This window comes from Astatotilapia calliptera, chromosome 17 (assembly GCF_900246225.1).
Source record: "Astatotilapia calliptera chromosome 17, fAstCal1.2, whole genome shotgun sequence".
In the NCBI taxonomy this organism is placed as follows: domain Eukaryota; kingdom Metazoa; phylum Chordata; class Actinopteri; order Cichliformes; family Cichlidae; genus Astatotilapia; species Astatotilapia calliptera.
In genome coordinates this window covers 27025670-27046960 of record NC_039318.1, presented here as the reverse complement: position 1 = coordinate 27046960, position 21291 = coordinate 27025670, and the positions used below count along the sequence as shown (strand labels likewise).

Here is a 21291-nt window from a genome sequence, read left to right as displayed (position 1 = left end):
CCCCAAAGTAGCGCGCTATAATGAGAATGTATGGTAACTTGAAACACGTGCTATAAATGTACCTTTAACCATGCTCGTTGTGGCTTTCACTGCCCTCATTTCGATCTTTGACCTTTTCCCACCGCAGGACAACATCTTCCGACTGGCCTCACAATTTGAGAACGGCCGCGGGAAAAGCCCCTATGACCCCAAAATGCTCTCAGCCTCACTTCTCCTTGGTAAGTTTGATGTGTGCTTTTATTACTTCCAGGGAGGACGCAGTCACTTCAGAGCTGGTCATGTGTTCCTAACTATCCTTTCTCGCTGGCAGATGGAGAGCTGTACTCGGGCACATCTGCTGACTTCATGGGAAGGGACTTTGCCATTTTCCGTACGCTGGGAGATCATCATCCAATCAGAACAGAGCAGCATGATTCAAGATGGCTGAATGGTAAAAAATAAAATAAAATAAAATCGTAGAAGATGAGCTAAGAGTGAATTCTTTTGTTTCTCATGTTCAATTCAGCAGTTGAATTTTTCATCATGGTGTATTCTGCTGAACACTTCTCAATTATATTTATTCCTAGTAGCAACAGTTAAGTATAAACCACTTGAGACTGCAAAAACTAGATAACATGACTCAAAATACTTTGCTATTAAGGTAAAATTAGACCATTGTGGTCTCTATAGACCTCAACCTTTCCCTAAAAGCTGCATGGAAATCCCTGTCATTGGCCATTATTTGGAAAAGTATACCATTGAGCTTTTCAGCAGACTTTGAGACATTAAATTCTCTCGCAAGCCTCAAGTCTCCAATCATTTCCATTCATGTGCAGACATCAGATATCAGAGCCCATTCACAAAGTCAGTGGATTTGCCTGTGCTAGCAAGATTAGCGCTGCAGTGAGGGTTATTGACTGCTCAGTCTGTCTGGCTATCTTTCGGCACCGCAGAGGACTTAGGGAGCCACAAAAGGTCAGTTTGAACCTTTCCCTCAAGCTGTGCCATCCCCCCCCCCCCCCCCCCCCCCACCCTCTTTCCCACAGAACTAATCCGCTCTTAGCTGTTTTCCTCCTGTAGTGGAGTCGAATTCCTCCCAGTCCCCCTCAACCGCCCACGTCCCCCTCCCCAGGCACCATCAAAAATCACAAACACTGGTCTCGCCAGTGCTGATTACTGTGACATATTAATAAAGAGCAGTATAAACCGAGGAAGTCATTGTTATAGCGTTAATCCTCATTGATCTTTCACCTTGTTCAAACAAATACGCTGGGGATTGTATCCATTCGGCTCGGCAGAATCCAGCGTCTTCTGCACAATGAGGGGATTGTAATTGCATGGATTACCGGGGTGGAGATATTCTATTGAGGCTTTATCAACAAGGTTATATGGTACTCAAATGTATCAAGAGAGAAACCAGGGAATGAATCCCTAATAGCAGCTGATTCTAAAAGGATTTGGGGTTAAACTGTAGTTTGGTAGTCCAGATTCATTTACGCATTCCTTCACATTTTAATGACCTCTTGCTTATATGGATGGTTGGATTTCCTTTGAATAAAGCAGCTTTTTGTTTGGATTATAGGTAATCAGTGGTATGACTTCAGTGGTCAGCAGCTTGGTTTTGTTTTATCTGTGGTGTGCGCACACAAATTTATGGTGGTCTGCATATAAGGGCAAACATTCATGATGGAAGTATGAAGTGTGTGCGGGTTGGGGGTACACACAATTCACAGCAGAGGTCTCGCACCTGCGCAACCCTTATAAATCTGCCTCCCACTTTGGCCACATGCTCCTTTTTCACAGCTACTCTATATCTGAAACGCCCATGGAGGTGTAACATGGCACTGCTTGTTTCTCTCCGCTTAAACCCCCGAGCTTTTGGACGTAGGCTCACTGCGGCGACTTTTCCTCGATTCCTACGCCCCCTTTATGCCAAAAGATCCCAGCCCTAAGGCCTTGGCTCCTACGTTTAGCTTTGATTTCCTCTTGCGCTTAAAGTCAGGATAAATTTATTCAAGTGTTACCCGGGACAATCAGAGCCATGTGTGTTTGCGAGGATGTGGTCTAGAGACAGGGTTTATGTGGGATTTGGATTTGGAGCGCTCACTTGAGGTAAAGTCACATACTATAACACCATGGTGTAAAGTGACGGGCTGCTATTACCGAGCCGTGACTGGAGAATATCGTGGGGGGGGATTGGTTACAGAGGTGTAAAATAGGGGTGAAATGATTGTCACCGGGGCAGAGGTTGGATTGTAAAATTGTATTTGTGTGTCTGCTGGGGTGAGTTTATGAGTGTGAACAAAGTTTATGTGCTTTATTTGTTTATTTTTCCTCTATTTTCTTTCTTGTAGATCCCAGATTCGTAGGCATACACCTGATCCCTGAGAGTGACAACCCCGAAGATGACAAGATCTTCCTGTTTTTCAAAGAGAACGCCATGGACGGGGAGCACACTGGGAAAGCTACTATTGCCAGAATAGGACAACTGTGTAAGGTAACATCACACACAACCCCACAAAACTGTTATAACAGTGTGATGTGGTGTCAATACGATTCTGTTACACAAAAAAGTAGCATACTTCTTATAATGTGCCTTAGTTATCAGTTTATAAGCCCTTAAAAAGCCAGTTATTAACATGTACGTGTCCTAATGAGAAAATTAAAGTAATAATGAACAGCCAGAGTCATAGTTGCTGAAAAAAAGTTAACGATCATATGCCCATAGTTAACCTTTACCTTCCTTATAAATGCCTTATATAGTATAAGTTAGAGGTGGGAATCTTCAGACACAACGCCCCACAATACGATATTATCACAAAACTTCACACATGATACAATATAGATGGAGACTGCAGTCCTATTTTTATTACTGCAATATGTTTTATAATCAGAAACTTAATACTTCTGTAACATTTTTAATAAATGTGATATTTGCAAGGACCTTACTAACAAAAGTGCATACGGAGGTTTGAGCTGACAGCACTTCAAATGTTGTTGCAGAATGACATGGGAGGTCACAGGAGCCTGGTCAACAAATGGACCACTTTTCTCAAAGCGCGGCTAATATGCGCGGTTCCTGGCGTCAATGGCATTGACACACATTTCGACGAACTGCGTAAGTGCGTTTTTATTTTATTTATTTGTGTCTTTGTTCGATGTGGAAAAATTCCAACCTCACCTCAGAGCTTCACCTTCACACATTATTCTTCTCGCTGTTTAGAGGACGTGTTTCTCATGAGCTCCAAGGACCCAAAGAATCCAGTTATCTACGCCGTATTCACCACATCCAGGTACAGTCTTTTGCCCTTGACCTCCAAAGTGAGCATGCAAGGGTTTCAAATGTTCAAACTGCGTGACAGATGCTGGTAGTATCAGAATTGTTTTGTTGATGTGTTGCTAAGAGATCAGAAAGACTCGATTATTTCAACGGTCAGCCTTCCTGTATAGGTTTCATCCTCTGCATTTGAAAAACACGCGCCTCGTATTTCTTTTCAAGAAGCCTTTCTTTTCTCCTCCTTTATCCTGCCCCTTTATCTGTAATTTCCTAACCATTTTAAATGGCACGGCACGATGCAAGCGACCAAGTGCGCCTCTGTCAAATTCCCAGACGGCGCTCTCGTAATCCACTTACAGGTGTCTCACGGATGCTTTTCTCTCCGAGGGTAGCCCTCCCCTCGTCTCAGATTTGGAGATTGCTTTTATCCGATTCCCCAATTCCTCACTACCTGTCCTGTTTTTCACTGAAACCTTGGCGGGCTTGTAGGAAAATCAGATTATGGAGCAGGAGGGAGCGAGAGAAACATGATATTCACTTAACAGAAATCCACGGGGGGGTTTTGTTGTTGTTGTTTTTTTTCCTCCCACCCCCCTCGGCCACCGCCCCAGCTTCGAATGGGGTTTTCAGAAGCCGGGTGTGTCTCTACTGAAGCATGTGGAGAGGTGAAGGCATGGGGCAGGGCAGATAAGTGAGTTGAAATGGCACAGATGGTGGCACTTATCGTGATGATGAAGATGATGAATGTGATGTGTGTGTGTGTGTGTGTGTGTGTGTGTGTGTGTGTGTGTGTGTGTGTGTGTGTGTGTGTGTGTGTGTGTGTGTGTGTGTGTGTGTGTCCGGTACTGTTTCTGCACTGCTTCATCAATCACTGCTAATGATAAGACGAGCTGAATAGAGGAGCGGTGCAGGCTAACGCATGGTGACAGGCGCCTTGCTTTACCAGACCTGTTTGGCTTTTCACTGCTTTCAGGGATGTATTAAAACCCAGAGGTTGGTGGGCGCTGGTGGGCGTACACCCACGTATCCACGTCTGCCCACGCACGCACGCACACACACGCGTACACTTTAAAATTCAATTATGGGGCATTGAGGAATTAGAGTGGTTTAATTGGTTTTCTAAGTGGCCGGTTTTCAGAGATGAATAGAGCAGAGATTCAGAGGGACCGGCTTTTAATATCACTGCTTAATGAGGCACAAAGAAGCTGCCACTGACAGATCAGTGTCTGATTGTGTACCTCTGTGTGTGTGTGTGTGTGTGTGTGTGTGTGTGTGTGTGTGTGTGTGTGCGTGCATTCTAGGGGTGAATTTGCATGCCTCTTTCTGTGTGTCTGTGTGTATCTGCACAAACACATTTTCACCCTTCTTCATAAGCACAGATATTGGAGCGTCTTTTTTTTGCCCCTGGAGTTAATTGAATTTCTCTGTAATTAACATTTTCAAATGCTAATCCATTCATCTTCCATGCTTTGTGGAGTACTGTCGGCTGTGTGTTTGCCAGCCACATCCCTAATTAGGCTGATACAACTTCCCATTGCAGTCAGCAAGACAAAGGACATCTCGAATCATTTTGAAGCATTCGGTTCCTGCAAGTGAAGGAGATTTGCTGTCCAAAAGAAAATCTGTAATTGTAAAATGTGACACCTGGAAAGTAAATGAATGATTATTTGGGGGGCATTTATCCTCATAAAGTAAATAATTCTAAATCTATAAAACTGTGAAATAGATGAATAGATATGACGGAAGGTTTATAGACTTCACGCTCTCCAAAGACTGCAAGCATCGTGCTTATTCTGTCATAATCTCCACAAGAATATTTAATAACTCTTGTGGAGTATGCATGTTGGAATATTCATGTGAAACTCCCCGATTCTCCCATTTAATGACTCACGACTCAAACTGCTGTCTTCTGGATGACCCGCGAAAGAGCTTAAATTGAAAAAATAAAATCCACATCACTTCCCTTTTTTTTTAGCATGATTGATCGACCTTGCCTGCTTTCCTTGTGAAAGCAAAATCCACCCATCTGGCTCAAGCAAATGCTCACAAAATATTGGAGGGGATTTCAAATATGCTCTGAACCAGGTCTCCTGGTTTGTTGGTGGTGTGCCCAAATTCCTGTCTGTTCTCAAGAGGCTGGAAGCAATCAGAGAGAAGTTCCAATCTGTCATTGCTGTACTCAAGTAATGACAACTTTGCTCCGCTCTGTCTTTGTGCGATGATGGGTCATTTTGTTGTCTTTCTTCAGTTTTTAACAAGCTCCTAATCCCTGTCTTGTGACCGATCATTTATGAATCCCCTTTGTTTGTCTCTGTCATCTCTTTTATTTCACCACCCTCTTGCTTCCTACCCCTCTTGATCCTTAAACTCACCCCTTCTGGATTTATTTCTTTTTCTCTCCTTCCACAGTAACATATTTAAAGGCTCAGCGGTGTGTATGTACAACATGGCAGACATCAGGAGGGTTTTCCTGGGTCCCTATGCCCACAGAGATGGACCCAACTACCAGTGGGTGCCCTTCCAAGGGAGGGTGCCCTACCCTCGCCCTGGAACTGTAAGGCAATTTAGCAAAAATGTTGTAAATTTTTAAGTAATAATGAGACATTATAAGACGATATTAGAAGAAACAAACATATCACGTCTTGATCTCAGTGCCCCAGCAAGACATTTGGAGGTTTCGATTCTACGAAGGACCTTCCGGATGATGTCATCACCTTCGCCAGGGGTCACCCTGCCATGTACAACCCGGTGCACCCAATAGGGGGACGACCCATAATGGTACGCACAGACGTGGACTACCAGTTTACCCAGCTGGTGGTGGACAAAGTGGAGGCAGAGGATGGGCAATATGATGTCATGTTCATTGGCACAGGTATGCAACAGATGACACTGCAATAAATATACTGCTTCTATATGTTTATTTCAGGGTGGTCCGCCATAGGTACTTTTGGCATATACTGCAAACAAAATCTGTTCAAATAAAATCCAGTGTATTGTTTTAAAATTAAAGACATTTTTAACCACAGATAGATTTTTACAGATATTTCCACTCAAAAACAGACACTGAAAATTACAATAATATTTTTCTTTTTTTTTAACTGACTTTTAATTAATTTTTCAATTTTATTTTTATTTACAGTGTACTGGCATCAGTATCTAATACTCTTAAAAAGCTTGATCTCACTAACAAATGTCTATGTTGAAATAGGGGGAGCTTGGGTGAAGATGGGTTTCAAAGCAGCTTGCAGAATCCAAATTTCACTTTTTGAGATTGCAACCCGAGTGTGTAAAAGGATATCATCATGAGCCATCACATGGCATTAGTATCAGTTGATGTACCAGTTGATTCCAATTAACTTCTTGGCCTGAACCACTGAGCTCAATTTGTTTTTAATTAAAATGGGATTAAAATAATCAGAAATTTGGGGAAAGACAACTAACGACTAACAGGACCGTTAGTCATAAATTATTAGGGATTTTTAATGGAATATCTGTCTAGGCACACAAAGACCCCTCCTGTGTTCCAGTGGTTCTTTGTGGTACTTAATTCCAGTTTATCAACTTTATAAAGCTGACTGACCGGTGGGAAACCCCTTTCTCAGTGATGTTAGCACAGCTGAAAACTGTTGTACTGATTAAAGGAGCAAAATGTTTGGATAGTTGAGCATCTGGATTATTGTAATGGACAAAGAAAAGACATTTCTTTGAAACTCACAGAGTATCATTGTTCCAGGAAATAAGAATAGAGAGAGAAGTGGGAGGCCTCTTTGTGCACATCTGAGAAAGAGCACATCAGAATCTATAGTTTGACAAACAGATGCCTCGCAGTGCCTTTACCTGGCAGCTTCATTAAATGGCAACTGAAAAACACCAGTCTCAGTGTCAACAATGAAGAGAGTCCTGGATGCTGGCTTTTCTCTGCAGAGTTATAAAGAACAAGCTGTGTTTTAGACTGGGCAATAAAATAGAAAGATTAGGATGAGTAAAAGAACACGGACGTTGAACAGAGAAAGACTGGAAAAAAAACCAAACAGAAACGAAAGTGACTGAACAAAGGAAAATATGCTGGAAAGCTTAATGCACTTGTCCGGCATGTCGAAGATTCCAGAGAATCTATTTTAATCATTTTTAATTTTTTGATCTATTTCCATGTTTCTTCTTGCACTTAACATGTATTTTGAAGAAGGCACACACACGTATTTCTAATCTATTACTTAAACCGTACATACATGCACCACGGATGTTAATCTATGACCAGCACAGGCCTGCATGTACACTAACTGTATGCTGTCTTTTGCATTTCAGATACAGGAACAGTGCTGAAGGTGGTTACGATCCCCAGAGAAAGCTGGCATGACCTCGAGGAAGTTGTATTGGAAGAGATGACTGTCTTTAGGGTATGACGTTTTGTAATTGCGTGCTAATAGCCTTCCTATAAAAACACATATTGGTGGTGTTAAATGGGGTTTATTTGCTTTGTACAGGAGCCTACTCCCATCGCTGCTATGGAGCTGTCCACCAAGCAGGTAAAAACTTGCTTTCTCACTTTGTAATTAATCCAAAAGCTGTTGACAAGGGTAAAGGTCCACGTGAAACAAAAAAGCGAGAAATTCTCAGTCTTTAAACATACACTGTTACCCATAAGCAAAGAATGTGCCCACTGAGAACTAAACCCACAAGCACCTTCTTTTTTGCAAGAACCCTTCCAACTGAGGCGCACAGGAACATTTAATTTTTACATCCTTGCTCTCTCTCTGACTCCCACAGCAACAGCTGTACCTTGGCTCAGCCCTGGGTGTATCACAGATGTCTTTACACCGTTGCGAAGTGTATGGGAAAGCTTGCGCTGAGTGCTGCCTGGCCAGAGACCCTTACTGCGCCTGGGACGGTGCTGAGTGCTCGAGATACTTTCCTACTGCCAAGAGGTAGGAGCCGGCAATCGCTAAACACCCTTCTTTAACCTTTATGTATCCTCGGAGGGTTTGCTGAGCATGCACGCTGCTTTTCAACAACATCCTGTATTAATGTCGTCACATGCAGTCACACCTGGGACTTATCAGTACACCTGCATTCTGCTGTTTTGGTTGGCTTTAAAACAATTGGTTTTAAATGTTATGCTCAAGGGCATCCTGATGTGCAGCCTCATTTCTCTAGCGTCAGACCTCCACTGGCTTATTAGTAAGTGTGGCGACTCCCAAAAAACAGACACAGATAGCCATTGTATGCCAAAACTTCTAAACATGGAAGTAATCTGAATATTACACCAGCACGAAATTGAGTCATTAAACACACATACGCACTAATTATGCGTTCCAAGAAAGTACAATCCAGCAACTTAGCCAGTAACAGTTGTTCTGAGTTGTGCTTCAATCATCCTACCAACCAAGACGCATTAAGAAATATGCACAAATATCCAAAGACAAGCAAACACACAATAAATTATAGCCACCAGGAGCTGCCTGACCACTTCACCCTTCAGCCAGGAGGAACATACACTCCCTCAAATTACCCTCTGTTGTACCCAGCAGGATTAAGCTGACCACTACACCACTACTACCCTCCCATACACACACATGGCGCGACACCCCCACGTCGTCTCATTCATCTAGAACTTCTCACACCAACAGAAGTAGGCCAGTGGGTATACTCCAGCTTGGCAAGATTACAGACGAGGTGGCACACCCCATGTTTAAAGTGGGGACAGGCTTCTCTCAGCTCTCCACTGCACTGCAAATATTTTCGCTACCAGAATGAGAACCAGACACCCAACCTTGCACGTGCTCAGATGGCCAAAAAAGACAGGAATGTTAGCCCAGGAAATGTACAGACGAGGGACACGTGTGAAAAAAGTGGGATGTAAGTGGTCATAATTTTGTGTGGAGAATTCACGCAAACATGCTGAGCATTTTTTATCTTGTTTTTTTTGTTTGTTTGTTTGTTTGTTTAGTCTTTTTTTTAAACCTTCAGTGGTTCTACTTTTTATCCCTACCTTGGTTCTTTCTCTTCTTTCCAGCCCTTGCCTCATGTTTGGCTCGCACCCAATTTGAATTTTGCAGCCGCCATCAGCGTTTTTTGAACCATGACAACTAGGAACTAGGGAGCCATTCACAGCTAGTCAGTAAAGCCAGACTTTGAAAACGCCTTGCCATCGCATTAAAAAGCCAAATCACACAGTAGACTTTTTCATATGGAGAGGACAAAGACTGGGCCTGCTTTTACAAGGCGTTTCAAGGGCAAAACAATGCTGTATGTGTTTCATAATAACGGCTCATCGGAAGGCAATGAAGCGCACTGTTTCACTGCTCAGCAGGTTTATGTTTCTTACATTCTGCTGTTTTGTTTTTTCATCCATGTGATTTAACAGTGGAGTTAAAGGTTGAGTTAGTGCCTGTTTTCTTGGGAATTGGGTAAACATTGCCCCCAAGTGGTGAGAATAAAAAAGTACATAAGGAATAACTTGTCATGTACAGCAATGATTCCCAACCAGGTTACAAATATACCACTGGATACTTGCAAAGCTAATCTTAGATAAGTTAAGTAAAAGTATAATTTACTAAGTAGTAGCAGCCAAAAGAAATTCATAGAAGATATAAATAAAAAAGCAATGGAAACAAAGTGAATAAACGGTTAAGATCTCTCACTTACTGTAAAACAGTTGAACAGTTTTACCTGATAGCATGGGTAATGATTTTCAATAAAATTTTATTTATATAGCCCCAAATAACAACAACAGTGGCCTCAATGTGCTTTATATTGTAAGGTAATAACCCTGCAATAAAGAAAACTGAGAAATTAAACAGAAATCTAATGACATGGGTCAACAAATGAAACAGTTGCAACACATTCAGTAACTAAAAAGATGTTTTTGTTGGGGGTTTTTTGCTAAATGTACAACTAACTATTAGCTAATGTTGTATGTTAAAGGCTAAATAGCATTTGGATAAAAAGTGATTTGTTGAATTTGTTAGCTAACAGTGTCGGCTAACTCTTAGCTAAACGTTATGGAGAAGCAGGTCAAATCTGTTCACTGTTTGTGTAATTATATAGCTATGAAATCAAGTATTAGCTTACAGCAATGGAATTGGAAGCTAATAGTTACATGTGGTTAAAAGAGTTAACTGACAGTAATTGAAACATTTTAGGATTGTCCAGATCCACTTTAATTAGTACAGTTAAACTCATTTATGTACAAAAAAGAGTTGGGTTCCACATAATTCCACAATCTTCCAGCAAATTCACCCCAAGGTCAGACCTCGCAAGGCTCAGATAAACTGTAAAAACTTTAAGGGCAACATCTCCAACCCTAACATTTAGCATGCCAACTGAGAGTAAAGATGATAACAGTACAATTGAAAAAGGACTCAAATATGTATGCCTTGTGTGGTGTGATCACCTGGAGAAAGTTTCTTCACTCTAAAAAGAACATGACAGCATAGCTTAGGTTTGCAAAATTGCATGTGAACAAACCACTAGACTTCTGGAATTGGCCATAATGCACAGTACCATGTTTGGAGAAAACCAAACACAGCATATCAGTGCAAACACCATAAACCAACAGCCAGCACGGTGGTGGGGTATTAATTTGGGTTTGCTATACAGCCCCAGGACTTAAGCAGCTTGCAGTCACTGAGTCCCCCATGAACTCCTCTGTGTACTAAGGTATGCTAACGTGCGGTCATCTGTCCGACAGCTGAAGCTTGGCCGAGACAAGATCACCCAACAGGTCAATGACTCCAAGCATAGCAACAAATCTGTAACAGAATGGGTGAAAAAGAAAAGAGAAAAGTGTTGCAGTGATTCAGTCTAAGTCCAGCCCTCAACCTGATTGAAATTGATCTCAAGAGAGCTGGACCTAAATGAATGCTAACAAATCTGAATGAACTGCAACAGTGCTGTAAAGAAGAGTGGGCCAAAATTCCTCCACAATGATGTGACAGACTGATGAAGTCATACAGAAAACTAGTTATTGCTGCTAAAGGTAGTGCTGCAAGCTACTGAATCATGCAGTTTACTTAGTTTTCCACAGGTCCTCATAGCTGTCTGTTTCCACCACTTCCATTCAGTTTCACTGTCGTTTTTTCACAGGCGAACCAGACGGCAAGACATCAGAAATGGAGATCCTCTTTCCCAGTGTTCAGACCTTCAGCATCACGGTACCTTAATAATTTCATACAAGCACATACACACTGTCTCCTCCTCATGCCATTTGCGTCTCATTAGTCTGTCTGCATGTGCTTTGCATTGAGCAGATGACATGGATGGCTTAGGGGACAGCGTGGAGGACAGGAGTGTGTTTGGTGTGGAGAACAGCAGTATGTTTCTAGAGTGCAGCCCCAAGTCTCAAAGAGCGCTCATCTACTGGCAACTGCAGAAGCCCAACGACGAGCGCAAGCTTGAGGTGTGTATGCCTAAGATGACTTGCTAATATACTGCTAGATGATTATAAAATATATTACACATAGTTAGATTTCTTCAGACAAAATATCTCCATCCAGGGCTCCACCTTTCCTGCTCCATCATGTAGTGACTTATGACACTTCTAATCTTTAACCTCAGAGACCCAAAAGGGTGAAAACCACTGGGTGTGGGTGTTTAGATTAACTTTTGTACTGCGGCTGTATTTTTATAGCTGGCCTTTCTAGGCGTGGTATTTTAGGTACCAATAAGCAAAGAGAAATACGATACAAAAAAGTCCAGCTGTGTAATAGATCCACAAGTCAGAGGGTGTATTAAATGTGAAACACAGCCGTTAATAATTTTATATGGAAGGATATTACTGTTTCAGCAAAAAATAGTGTTCAGCTAAGAAATTAACCTAATAAGAATTTGCTGTGCCCACCCACACTTGCTGCATGATTTGCTGCTAAGTTTAAGCCAGCTTCTACTTTTTCTGGACAACATCACTCTGTGCTGACAGCCCAGGTGATTGATGTAGCTGCAGTTTTTCCAGTGTGAAGCAGCGTTAGCTTGAAAGGAACCTTTGGAGTTTGCTTCAATCTTTCTTACCAATACTCATGTATTCAGTGAGACCTGAAACAAGGCATTTCCTTTGAACCCTTGTTCATTGTTCTTCTTCTTTCCTGACCAAATTTGACATTATAATGTAAAACGTGTTTTCTTTTTCTGATGTGACTTTCCTCGGTTAAGTGATACCAGCTGTAGAGATATATCCCTTCCCCTGAATGTAAGGGGGGTAAATGGCTCCTTCCAGAAATCCTGATCTGATTATTAGAAATTGGTTTGGGGGTGTAATTTAATAGAAGGAATATTGTATAGTTCTGTCACAAAACTTCTCACATCAAACTTTATGGATTTTTCTGAGTAACTGGGTCATGATTTCTGGAAAGAGTTTTTCTAATGGGTTATTTTTGGGTAGTTTTGAGCAGTGCAAGACAAGTGTGAATTAATTGAGTCAGACATCTCTGATATAGATTATCGAATATGTACGTTTAAAAACTCTGGTTCATTCTCATGTTCCATCTTTATTTTTTTCAGTATTTTCACCCATTGTGTTCTTTGTCTTCCTCTTTGTTTCATTTCAGATAAAGCTGGATGACCGAGTGCTGCGTACAGACCAAGGTCTGCTGATACGCAGCCTCACTCAGTTTGACACCGGGGTCTACCATTGCCAGGCTGTGGAACACGGCTTTATCCAGCCTCTTCTACGCCTCAACCTCCAGGTCATCCCCACCCAGAGATTGGGTGACATCCTGCCTGGAATTCCTGGCGCGGGAGGTGGCGCAGGTCACTCGGCCAAGCACAGGATGTGGTACCGAGATTTCCTGTCTCTCTTGGACCACCCAGAGCTAAACAGCGTGGAGGAGTTTTGTGACAGAGTGTGGAAGAAAGAGCGCAAACAGAAGAGGGTGAAGACACCTAACGGCAACAGTCAGGGCAAGCCTGACAGCGCAGGCGGGTCCAACTCTGCATTACAGCCTAGAGCTTTAGCCCCCACTGCTCAGAAACAGCAAGCCAGTCCACCTCTCAGTCGGCCATGGCATCAGGCTGGAGCTCTAACAGTAGAAGAGCCAACACTCAGTCAGAATACCCAAAAGGGTATATTGAGCAGTGAGGCACCTAAGAACAACCAGAAAACCCAAAATGGCCAGAAGGGGCAGGCCAGGCTAGCTGGTTCTCAGCTCGCAGGGGGATCTCGGGCGAGCAGCCAACATGCAACCAAGTGGAGACGGATGCAGGAAAATAAGAAGGGACGCAACAGGAGGACCCATGAGCTTCAAAGACCTCCACGCAGCGTTTGAAAAAAAAGAAAAGAAAAAAAAAAGGACACATTATACCAGACCGACACACATGCAAGCACAAACCCACGCATCCACACAAAAACACACAAATACGTTCTATAGATGCAATGTGTGATTCAGTGACCTCTCCATAACAGCAGAAAAAGCAAAACATCTGAAACACTTTTTAGGTAGAAACATGAACTCCACACATGTAACGTCAGTGAAGCTCTCATTCAGACACAAAAGCACACAACCTGTGAAAAGGACAAAGATGAGAAGAGGACTGAAAAACTGGAATGCATACTGTAAATGTGTGAGGATATGCTGGTTGCCTGGGATACTGGCTGGCAGACACTTCAACCTCCTGTACATAAGCTACTAAAATAAGACCGGGACAAAAAAAATGTTTAGTGAGGTGTTTGTTGGTAAGCAAATGGACATAGCATGCTGGGAGGACAGCCGTGGAGACGTTGAAAGAAGCGGGAATTCAGTGCGAGCCGCTGGCCCGTTTGACCTGAGCATAGAACTGCTAAAAGAAAAGGATTCAAAACTCTTATTTTGAAGAACTGCTTGAGAGGAGAATAGAACCTCTCATGTCGTCTTTCAATTCAAGACGAGCAGCACGCTCACAGGAGGGCACAGAGGGGCTGCGGTTCGCCTCGACATGTGCACAGATGGCACCGGTGTTTTTCGCAGGACAGAAGCATTATTAGATGGAGAAATGAAAAAAACACTGCAAAGTCATGCAACTGTGCAAAAGTGCTTCATCATAACCCTCTCCAACTGAGGCTCGGAAAGCATCGTGCATGTTGTTGTTATGTTTTAATAATAAGCTAATTATTTTAAGAGGCTCTTTTTTTTTACACCCTTCCTAAAAAGCAAAAAGTTACTACTTTTTTTAAAATTTGCTTTCCTTTCGAAACCAGTGCTTCTACTTTTGGGGGGCAAAAATTGCAGGCGACATAGTAGTCTTCAGCGTGCGTAACCCCTTCTGCTCCCAAGGATTCTGTGTATAAGTTATTTTGTTGTTGCTTTTTCTGGGATTTATAGGGCACAAATCCCAGTTGTCCGCTATGCTAAAAGCCCAGTCTGAAACAAGACTGCCAGTTGTTTGTGTACATATATACGACAAACGTAACTCTCTGTGTATATACAGTACATATACAGTACAAGAACACCACTTGATTATTATTTATTTGCTCATTGTTTTGTGAAAGGGTTGCATTTATTTTTGATATTATGGTATTTTTGGCTCATCGGTATATTGGAGAAACAATGGCAACAGCAGCAAAAAAACAAAACAATTTTGATGGACCAAGTGGCCGGATGTCTGTGTGTCAAGAAGGAATCCCCCTTTTTGAGGGAGCTGAACATGAATTAGAAGCATGAGTGCAGGGGTTTGCGTGTTCATTAAACAAAACGTCTGACAGAGATTCCACCAACAATAAGCACAATTTTGTCTCTTTTTGCCTTTCATACCAGATCATCTCACTGTTTTCCTCTTCTTTTATTTTCTCCCGATCCCATCAACATTTTTCATCCAGTAGCTATTATGTGTAAGATAATTTCCCCAAACTGAAAAACATTAGCTGTGAATTTCTGTAAGAAATAGTGGAGAAAAATGTTAAATCTAGTCTGAGGAGAAGACACATTATACTGCATGTGAATGCTACCTACAGTAAGTGCATCTTTTTTATTGTCTTTTTACGTGTTTTGTGTGAGAGGTTAAAAAAAAAAAAGAAAGGGAAAAAAAAAATTCCTCAACGCAATGTGTGAATTAATTTTGCCAAACAGTGATATTAACAACTCATGATATCCTAGCCAAAGCTGTTTTAAGGTCCAAGCTCCTTAATCTTTGATTCAACAATGGTACCTCCTGTCTCCCCGCGCCCTCTGAGTTCATGACAAGAGTAATGTGTCAATGCAATAAATTAGGGCAAGATAGTGTTCCCTACCAACGCTCAAAAGTTTGTTGTGTCCCTAATCTGGTCTTTCCCTCAGAGTTAGAAATGTGAGAGAGCTGAAAGTTACCACTGCTGTAACACAGTTCTTTTTGGCATGCATTCAGTTGTCTAAATAAACATCTCTGTTACAAGAACAAGCGTCTTTGTTCTCATTCATGCCAAAAAAAACCTTTCGATCCACCCTCCTACAATTAAAGGTCCCAAGGGCACCCTTCTGACCCTGGAATGTGTCTCTCAGGTTTCTGCTCATAACACCATGTAGATTCATTCTTTCATGTGTGTATACACCTGTTTTGTTGTTGTTGTTTGTTTGTTTGTTTTCAAGTTATGCTCTAAAATTGATATTCCTAATGTCTGTTGCGTTACACTCCGCCATTCCAGAGCTGGACTTTCCTGAGGAGAGGTGACTGGCCATGCCTTTCAAGACATCACAGTAGGCTGCCAACCAAAACAGCTCATTCAGGCACTTTATTACTGATATAAGGAAAAAAGCATGGCCTTTTCTCTGATTTTGAGAGCCTATAGAAGAAGTGACTCTTGCATAATGGAACCCTTTTTACAATTGAGACAGTTGTGTGTTAGTTTGAGAAAACACAGCTGTGTCATTCTGATTAAATAATTACATTTTTGTAATTTTGGATTCTGACTGCATTTAAAGTCATGTTGGAAGTCTAGACCCACCAGCATTGGATTCATCTTCGGGGAACGTCCACACAGAAAATGAATTTCTGGAGAAGAGTCACTGTTTATTTATGCTCAACTTCATTAGGTAAACTGGCTGAACTAGGTGGTTCGCATTGCACCATCAGCCTGAACTTCTGCTACATGGCAGAAAGGATCCATGCTTTCACGTTGTTAATGCCAAATTCCGACCCTACCATCCAAATGTTGCAGCAGAAATAAAGAATCAGCAGACCATACAATATTTTTCCAATCTCCCGTTGCCCAATTTTGGCGAGCCTGTATGAATTGTAGCCTCAGCTTCCTGTTCTTAGCTGAAAAGAGTGGTGCCCAGTGTGTTTTCTGCTGCTGAAGCCCATCTTCTTCAAGGTCTGACATTCAGAAATTCTCTTCTGTATACCTTAGTAGTGGTTATTTGGGTTATTTGTTGCCTTCCTTTCAGTTGGGAGCAGTCTGGCCCTTCTCTGGATTCAGCAAGGCATTTTTTGCCCAGAGAGCTGCCTTTCAATGGATATTTTCTTTCTTTCTTTTTTCCCTCAACATTCTTTGTAAAGCCGAGAGATGATTGTGTGGAAAAAACATTCAGATCAGCAGTTGGTGAAATATTTTAATACTCTATTTGAACTTCAACAGGTAGTCTTCACCATACTGAAATGCATCGAGCTGCTGCCAGAAATTGGCATTAACATACAGTTGGACAGGTATCTCTAATGAAGTGGCCAGTAAGTGTATTTTAGACAGATGAAAGCTCTACTGGTGATGGTAAGGGAGCATAGCTAACATTTCCACAGCAGTGTATTAAACTCTGCTTATTAACTTCGCAGAAAACACTTTCCATCGGGACTATTTCTTGGAATAAAAGTTTAGCATAATAAGCTTCTGGTTTTAAAGAGTCATTACAGACATTCTGGCAAACCACAGTTGGAATATCCCTGGCACAGCACATAATGAGTTAGGTGAATTAGTTTGCAAGGTTCTGTGCATGTCGGCTCACTGGCACTGTTTACTGAGGCATCGTTACCAAAATATTGTCCCTTGTGCGTGCCCGGCTATGACAAGTGTCCAAATGTCTGCCTGTTCTGGAAAGCTGGAATGTCTTGGTGTTACATTTTTAAAGTGCAATCTGCATAGTGCTTTAATAATGAATGCGCCTTTATTGTGTTGTGATGCTGCCAAAAATCTCAGGGGCAACTTGTGCAATAGAAACTGACTGCAAGGCTCGATGCCACTTGAGATAAGTGAGATTTTTATTTCTGGAATTTGACTGAACTAGCTCTTCACTGCTAGCAAACATCTACACCCACATTTGAAGCTTTCTGGGGAGTTAACTCGAGTTTTGATGACTTGCAAAACTGACCTTTTTACTTGCCAGAGTGGATGCATTGTTGATGTTTATTATAATATCAGCAATCTTCCTGTTCTATATCCTGAAACTGCAACGCTCGTCTTTCTTTAAAAATATTGTTAATTATGTGTTTTCTAGTGATCACGTGCCATCTATAGACAGCCTTAAACTCAGACCCAAATATGCTTCTCATGAAGATCCACCAGAGGTCGCTGCTGGCCCACCACCTTATACCCTTATAACGCTATAACAAATAGATAGATAGATAGATAGATAGATAGATAGATAGATAGATAGATAGATAGATAGATAGATAGATAGATAGAAATAGAAATAGCTTCCATTCAAATCCAGGTGCAATGACTTCAAAGGTAACATGTGGATGTGTAAGTGCATGCATGTTGTATGTCAGCTGAAGTGATTAGACTGGTGCAAACAGTTTCCCTGCCCCTCAAGTTTTATGCACATTGTGAATTTACTGCTCCTGTTACCATGACTACTGTCCTTGAATGTCCTGTGTGTCAGTCTGAGTTCTTAAGATACTCACTTTCAGCTGTAGAAACAGGATGTCTTGACCATTATGTTTGGTGATTTTATTCCTCTTTCCTTTGCTTCAAGGGGGCTTCTCACTGTCTGAAGGGCTTTCCTCTAAACGTCTCCTATCATATCCGTGCCTCAAAGCTACATTTCTATTTGAAACCATATTATTCCTTTAGGGGGTGGTACTGATAATCCACAGTTTTTTTAAACTGTGGATTATTAAACTGTGGACTGCTTACGAAAGTGTAAGAGCAACATAATGTGTGAAAAGTTTTTGAAATGTATTACTAAAAGTCTACACACAAATGTATTATAGTAGTATCTCAGACTGTGTTTTACAGTAGGTACTGGTAGAGTCAAAACGTCCAGATTCAGATTTCTTCTAGCTAACTGTACTTTATTTAAATAAAGTACATGATATGTGCTAGTGCATTTGCAGTATATGTGTATTCACATCCAAAGCGCCTCACGACTTTTAGAAAGTAGGCTCTGCACTGCTCAGAAGCTCTGACTCATTCCTTCTTGCCCAGGAGCTAGCCCAAGGGATTGTGGGAAATAAAGTCTGTGGGCAAGGAGAGAGGAGGAGATTTAGGTCAATGGCAGGACATGATAGCGGCAAAATGCTGAGCTCACTGCTAGTCCCCTCTCTCTGCTACTTTAGTATATTTCAAAGATACAGAAGATACAGTGCAGCTTCCCCCCCCAATTTATAATTTTTCATTCTCTTTGAACTCAGTTTTACCTCAAGGGGTGCTGCTCAACTCTTACTATACCCTGGATGTAGTCCTGCATGCTTCAGCCATTAAATACAACTGTCATTTACTTGTAAAAAGCTGCAGTGAGAAGAACTGGCACACATGTGGTCAAGCAGCATCTCAAAAAAGAAGGCAAATTTCAAAAATTGCAGTTCCTGCACCGACCACTTGGGGCCGTTTCAAAAAGCAACACATGCCATGTTAAAGTGTTTAGCTATGAAGCATGAATGAACATGTATACAGTCTGGTGCAAAAGACATTTTGTTTTCTACAGCTAATTTAATTCTTCAGTACGACTGTGTGGAGGTATTTATTTTATAACTTTCCGATGTAAATGTTATTAAGGCTTAAAATGAGCTTTTTGGGGGGCATCGCTGCTTTGACTGACGGGTAGCCATTAGCTCTGTCCTTTAGCTGTCCACTAGGCTTAAACTGAGCTCATTTGAGTATTGACTTTGAATTATGAACAACTAAACCATGTTGATAGTGTCAGTACTGTTTGGAACATTTCAAGGCAACTATCAGACAAATATTTTATTACTATGTTACACTGTTGACGGGCGATCGTGGCTCAAGAGTTGGGCGTTCGCCTTGTAATCGGAAGGTTGCCGGTTCGAGCCCCGGCTTGGACAGTCTTGGTCGTTGTGTCCTTGGGCAAGACACTTCACCCGTTGCCTACTGGTGGTGGTCAGAGGGCCCGGTGGCGCCAGTGTCCGGCAGCCTCGCCTCTGTCAGTGCGCCCCAGGGTGGCTGTGGCTACAATGTAGCTTGCCATCACCAGTGTGTGAATGTGTGTGTGAATGGGTGGATGACTGGATATGTAAAGCGCTTTGGGGTCCTTAGGGACTAGTAAAGCGCTATATAAATACAGGCCATTTACCATTTACCACTGTCTGTGGGTGTATGATGCATTTTGCCACACTGAGCAAGAAGAGAGAAGAAGCGAGCAACATCAGGTGAAAGAAGAAATATGCTGGTCTCTGAGGTCATCTTCTGAGGTTTGGTTAAGGTTATCTGAGCTGCTATTGGTCTGTACACCCAAATATTTGTTCAAAGAATTAAACTCTCACATATTTTCTGCAAAAACAGGACATAATAATGTTACATTTTAGAAACATTTTAGGCTTATAGACATATTAATCATTTTGTAGCATTTCAACATTTTGTTCAATTAAGCAAATGCAGTTTCGTCAGCTTCTGGTTATGGCAGAGACATGGTGCGATGTGCCAAAGATCATCCAACAGATGTCTGTGTTTGTGTGTCCGTCTGTGTGAGAGCGATAGATAGATGTCGTTAGGCGTTAGGATGTTATGGCGAACTGTGGAAATGACAACAGAAGGTTCTCGTGCACGTTCATTAACTGTCCACTCCTGCACATGCTCGTGCATCAAAAAAATTTCTTAAAGCATAGACACACAGTCTATAATGTTCCTTAGCTGCAGTATACTTCATGCAACTGATGCATGTTGCAGTAATCTTCTTCTTCTTTTTTTTTTTTTTTGACCTGTCCCATTTGGCTCTTTTGCCATCAGAATTATTGTCTAAAGGCAAAGAAAGATGCCCAACGGATTTACTTTACCAAATCGACCAACCCAGCCTTGCCGTATTGGTCTATTTGATTCGCCTTTTATTGTTTATTTTATTTTAACCTGCTAAATACGGGACAGACTTGACTGGGGAAAAGAAAGGGGAGAAAGAAGGAGGGAAAGAAAAACAGCGGGGAAGAGGAATGGTGATAAAGGGCTAAAAAAACAAAAACCAACAAAATAAGCAGACAAAAAATACATGTTGCAGTAATCTTCAAGAGATCCCATAATTAGGAACCCTGCAGCTGAGTGGCAGCTGGAAACCATGGCAACTGGGGGAGGGATGTAATACAAAGCAGCTCTTCTTGATGATAGATGACATTTCCCATCAAGACTGAACCCTACTGTGTTCTCCAGGTGCAGCTTTCTTTTCTTGGCTACACACTGATTTAATTTACCGGATTTGGCACAGTGCTGAAAATTTTCTAAATCTTCCAAGATCTAGAAAGGTTTATGGAAAATAGATTTAAATGAATATATATTTCCCCACTGCTCAGTCTAATATGTATTTAAAGTATACTAATTGATCTGGCTCTATAATTCAAATTAAAAATTAGGAGTTCTTTAATATAAAGTCCTATGATTCTGCTCTTAACAAATAGCGGTTTTATTCCATTAAAATTCTATTCTATTAGTTTAGTATTTTACGTACAAGTTGGATAAGATTCAGGAGTTATAATAATAATAATAATGAAGCATATCTATGGTCTGTACATAGGATGGTTGTAGATTTGGGGTATGAAAAGTGAAGTGAGTGAAATCTTTAAACCTGCATTCTTTCTAATGACCAGCAAGAGGCGACTCCTCTTCTCCTTGTATGGTCTGTGATAAATCATCCTTACTTCTCCTTTGATCTGTACCCTCGGTATACACTTGCCATGTCCAGTTTCAAAATGGCAATGTGGTTTGTGAAAACACTCAG

At 41.6% G+C, this 21291-nt stretch overlaps 1 protein-coding gene across 2 annotated transcripts in view; it reads left to right on the top strand.

Annotated features, from left to right (window-relative positions):
- The window catches only part of sema3aa (sema domain, immunoglobulin domain (Ig), short basic domain, secreted, (semaphorin) 3Aa), a 34195-nt gene extending 20656 nt beyond the window's left edge, over nt 1-13539 (top strand). For both annotated transcript variants that reach the window (XM_026146365.1, XM_026146366.1), the window contains exons 5-17: nt 128-218; nt 311-430; nt 2334-2476; nt 2983-3097; nt 3203-3272; nt 5666-5810; nt 5909-6128; nt 7562-7653; nt 7741-7782; nt 8024-8181; nt 11342-11409; nt 11506-11654; nt 12799-13539. In XM_026146365.1, coding sequence (XP_026002150.1) covers nt 128-218; nt 311-430; nt 2334-2476; nt 2983-3097; nt 3203-3272; nt 5666-5810; nt 5909-6128; nt 7562-7653; nt 7741-7782; nt 8024-8181; nt 11342-11409; nt 11506-11654; nt 12799-13515 — 2130 coding nt within the window. In that variant the 3' untranslated portion in view covers nt 13516-13539. The remainder of the gene's footprint in view (nt 1-127; nt 219-310; nt 431-2333; nt 2477-2982; nt 3098-3202; nt 3273-5665; nt 5811-5908; nt 6129-7561; nt 7654-7740; nt 7783-8023; nt 8182-11341; nt 11410-11505; nt 11655-12798) is intronic.
- Nucleotides 13540-21291: the final 7752 nt, after the last annotated feature.